This window comes from Ctenocephalides felis, unplaced genomic scaffold (genome assembly GCF_003426905.1).
Source record: "Ctenocephalides felis isolate EL2017-DRISC unplaced genomic scaffold, ASM342690v1 CF-g0.4_SCAFFOLD_00532, whole genome shotgun sequence".
Lineage (NCBI taxonomy): Eukaryota > Metazoa > Arthropoda > Insecta > Siphonaptera > Pulicidae > Ctenocephalides > Ctenocephalides felis.
Window position 1 is genome coordinate 27,658 of NW_020536686.1, and position 4,471 is coordinate 32,128.

Consider the following 4,471-nt stretch of genomic DNA (forward strand, 5'->3'; position numbering starts at 1 on the left):
GATATTCGGCCGGTTTTTCTCGCATAGGCACCTCCATTTCGCCCGGCACTAAAAGGGTTAAGAAATTCTGAATGCGAAAATTTTATTTTATAGTTATATATGTATAAATTCACAAAGTTTGAAATTTTTAGACATTATTAGTTTTACTATATTAATTAAATCACTAAAACTAGTGTGTATCGTGCCTTAAGGCAATTACTGGAACTTCCCGTACTCTAATGAAATAAGAATATTGAATGCTTTCAAATATATTATTATAAATACTGTAACTTTTATTATTCGAATTTATAGACAAAATAAAAGTGCTCTTAAATTGAACGATGGCGTTTAAATATGTTAGCCTGAAAATGAATGAACAAACTTAATGAAGCGGAGTTAGAAATTGCATAAACTGAATAGCAAAATTAAAATTATTTATTTGATTCGAATTATTTTCGATAATAATTTTTGAGAATTAAAAAATATGTTTTTTTTTAAAAAAAAACAATCTTGTCGTCCAAAAAAGCAAAAGCTTTTTGATTCATTTAAATCGGATTTTTCGTTCTCTTGAAAACTCGGTTTCTATCTTTGCTCCGTATCTCCGACTTGTATTTGTTAAAAACTAATCAGTACGTCTCCTCATCAAAAGGAATCGAATGTTCATTACATCATTCATACACGAAATATAACACAAATACACATACTCACATATAAAATTTTTCTATTGTATTCCAAAATCTTCAGAAACCTTCGAAACGTGAAAATGTGCAAACATTTTCGATTGCGATTTTTGAACGATTACAATAACTTACTTGCGGAAAGTTAAAAATATATACTGAAATTAAATGCATTTAAAATGCCACTATATTATAAGTAGATGCGAATTAGCTAATACAAAATTAGTTTAAAAAAACACGATCTTTCGCATAAACCACACAAAAGATACAAAGTACATTCAGCTATATTTTATTAGAGGTATATATTTTTTTACATCAAATGAAATTGTAGTACTGATAAAGAATGGTCACAATAAGGGCTTTATTGTCACAATGTTACAACTATCATCATATTATCAGTCGTTATTAGTATTAGCCATGTTTGGTTTTCTATAGTTAATAAATTAAGATAATTACATCTATAAATTCGTTTTATAACTGCTGTGATATAATTAATAACAGTGCCTTTACTTTACTTTAATTCAATAGTCCACTATATTTTATTTTATCAACAAATTCATTTTTCATTATTGCCATAATATTCCAATTATAAATACTATACTACCATAATCTATCATTTATCCTTTTATTAATATCTACCAATTTGTTTTGTTAGCATTCAACAATTAAAATTTCTGTCCAAATCCTATACATTTAACAAATTTTACATATTCAGAGACGACACACATTTAATATAAAAAAATATCATAATTTAGAAAAAGTACCGATACTTCACATCACAATACAATACATACTTGACTTGAATCCTTTTTTGTACTTTAAATGATTTAACAATGCGCAGATCTTTAAGATTTATTTTTGCTCAACAAGAAACTCATGAACAAATAAAATTATGTTCAAATAGTAGCACATACAACTAATCTATTTAATATCCAAAAGTATCCGTAAGAGTAAAACTAAATAGTGACACATTATAACTACAACTAAATAGTGACAATTTATAAATATACTGAATATTAATAAATTAATAAAACAGGCCAATCGCATATCATTTTCTTAATTTTCTAGAACAGCACGCGTTATGCTTTTATGTGATGGCTTACCATGCAAAACTCCGCCAAATGAAAACACAAAATACAATATTATTTAAATTAAATATGATTTAGTAGGCAGTTATTATTTATCAGGTTAAGTTTTTCGTACATTTTTCATTTTATTTTAATTTTAATTCCCTAAGTAAGACTTCATTTATAGGTCACAAAATATATACCGCATTTGCAAAAAAAGTTATTCGATAGTAGAAAATTCAATTTGCATGTCCCTCCCGAATGATATCCACATTGTATGTTGATGATCACGTTCTTGTCGATTATTGGACGACTTATTTGGGACATGACAAACTGGCTAAATATTAACCAATAGACAAGAAATTACTGAGGTAAACTCATTAAATACTCACGATTTTATAGGTCATCATGTTTGCTTTTGCTTTAGATGATTCAGAAACCATACATGATTGTTGAATTAATGTTATTAACAACAGTACTGAAAGAACTTATACCCTATTTATACAGTCATGGTTTTCTGAAGAAGTGAAGAAGATGAGAGAACCTTATAGTCCGCCCATTGATAGTTTGTAAAGTGGCATCGTCTGGGAGTAAAGTCGAATAATTGATAATAAATATTTGATAATAATATGACATCAAGAATATTTGTATAATAGTCTTTGTAAATGCATTTCAAGTGGCAAAGGAAAAGGTAAAGGAGGCCGAGAACCACCCTGGCATCACATCGGACAAAGAATTCCAGAAGATCCAGAGGAACAGAGTAATTATAAAAGCCTAGCGTTTTACCACCATTACATGAGTTACCGTGTGTTGCCAAAATACACCAGCGATTCATGAATGGACCAGAAGTAAGTGAAAATACTAAGTAAATTCAGTTTTTATTGACACTAAGGGTATGGGCGCATTGCCATACAGAATCGGCCCCACCCTGGTATTTAAATAATTTATACGTCATTTTATAGGTCTATTTGATAAAAACCGATATACCAATTTTCAACTTTGTACCTCATCTTATGGCCGAGATATCATTGAAAATATGCCAAAGTGGCCCCTTCTTTCAAACTCACTTTTTGGCGTAACCATAAAAGATATCGAAAAAATTTTTACGTGATTCTACTCACATTGACTCAGACCACATTACGTAGAACAATCGATTCTAAAAAATCGTTTACTTTTAGCTGAAAAAGACAAAATAATTTTTCAATTGATTATTTCGGGTAGTGCATTTACTTGGACCACTTTCTAATTAGCGTTATTCGAAAGCCTATTGTTTTTTCTTTGAGTACTGCAAATATTGTTCAAATCAATTTAGTGGAACACATTGAAAAATTGAAAAGAACAGAGCAAGTACACCCGCGGGTAACGCTAATAGTACCCTGCAATTGCATAGAGTTCGTTCGGACGCAAAACAGTGCGCGATGCGCCGAAACGATTCTTAACCCTTTGAGTGCCTGGAGCCGATATATCTAACATAAACACCGATGGTAAAGTACGGAAACTGCCTGGAAAACTGGAAAGGGTTTGCGTGGTGTGCAGCAGAAAGGATGGTAGCCCAAAGAGAAAATCACGCACAGTTTGCAATAAGTGCAACAAAGGATTGCATGGAGTGTGCATTAGTAGCCACGAATGCTAAATAAATTATTTGTTTGAGTTGCAATAACAAAATTTTACACATTTGCAATATATATATATATAAATATATTTATGACAACATAATTTTGTTTCAGTAATGTTATATTACCGATAACAATTACATATTTGTTCATTTTTGCTCCAAGCGACAACTTCGCCAGTAAAACAGGTGAAACATGGATAAGCTGGTTGCATTAAAAACCCCTTCGCTAATTGCTCCTAATTTATTGTCTAATTTCGAGTGTCCAATATGTAACGAACTATTTTATGGAACTGTGCAAATTTGCGTGAAGGGACACAGTGTTTGTGAGTCTTGTATTAAACAATTGGAAAGATGTCCTATGTGCGGTATGTTCTACAAAGGAGGACGAAATTACAGTTTGGAACAACTGCTGCGCTACATGAAACTACCTTGCATGTATAATCATAATGGTTGTACAAAATATTTAGCAACAGTAAATTTCAAGGATCATGTAAAAGTCTGTGCCTACAGGGATAGAAAATGTTTTGCTGCATTCGATCAGAACGAAGACTGCCAGTGGACCGGAACAATAGGAAATATGGTCAAACATTTCCAAAATGATCAAAGAATTAGTCATAGAAAATAAAAACTCATTTATTTGGAATTCAACAAATCTGAATTTGGAGCAAATCTCGTCGATGATAAATACTTCTTATTTCGTTGCAAACTAGCAGTCGGTACCAGAGAATCATTTGTTTTGCAATGGTACCAGCAATGGGTCTAATGAAGAAAACATCCAAGACATTACCCAAAAAGTTCAAAATCCTACTGGAAATTAACTTTCAAAAATTTTCAAATTAAACACAAATCCTTCCAATATTGCGATCTCCTTGATGATAATTTCGAGTTTATAAAATGTAAACGTAACCTTGATGTTATTTTAAATAAACGTAATTTCTGTCCTGAAATTTTCACAGGTGCCATCGAATTTAGCGCAGAGGTTGTTGATATGTGAAACGTAGAAAATTTTGTGAACATGCGATAAAACTTAATTATATTTTATATAGGATTTTAATACTATTTTAGCCTTGATGGCCATTTATTTTTAAAAATGTTTTTAATTGATAATAACCTAATACCAATTATATTTAATA

The 4,471-nt window shown here is 30.7% G+C and overlaps 1 protein-coding gene across 1 annotated transcript; it reads left to right on the forward strand.

Moving 5' to 3' along the window:
• Positions 1-3,531: 3,531 nt before the first annotated feature.
• On the forward strand, positions 3,532-3,963 carry LOC113366003 (E3 ubiquitin-protein ligase siah-1-like). The gene has a single exon (XM_026607554.1). The coding sequence runs from the start codon at positions 3,532-3,534 to the stop codon at positions 3,961-3,963; it is 432 nt and encodes a 143-aa protein (XP_026463339.1).
• The last annotated feature ends 508 nt before the right edge of the window (positions 3,964-4,471 follow it).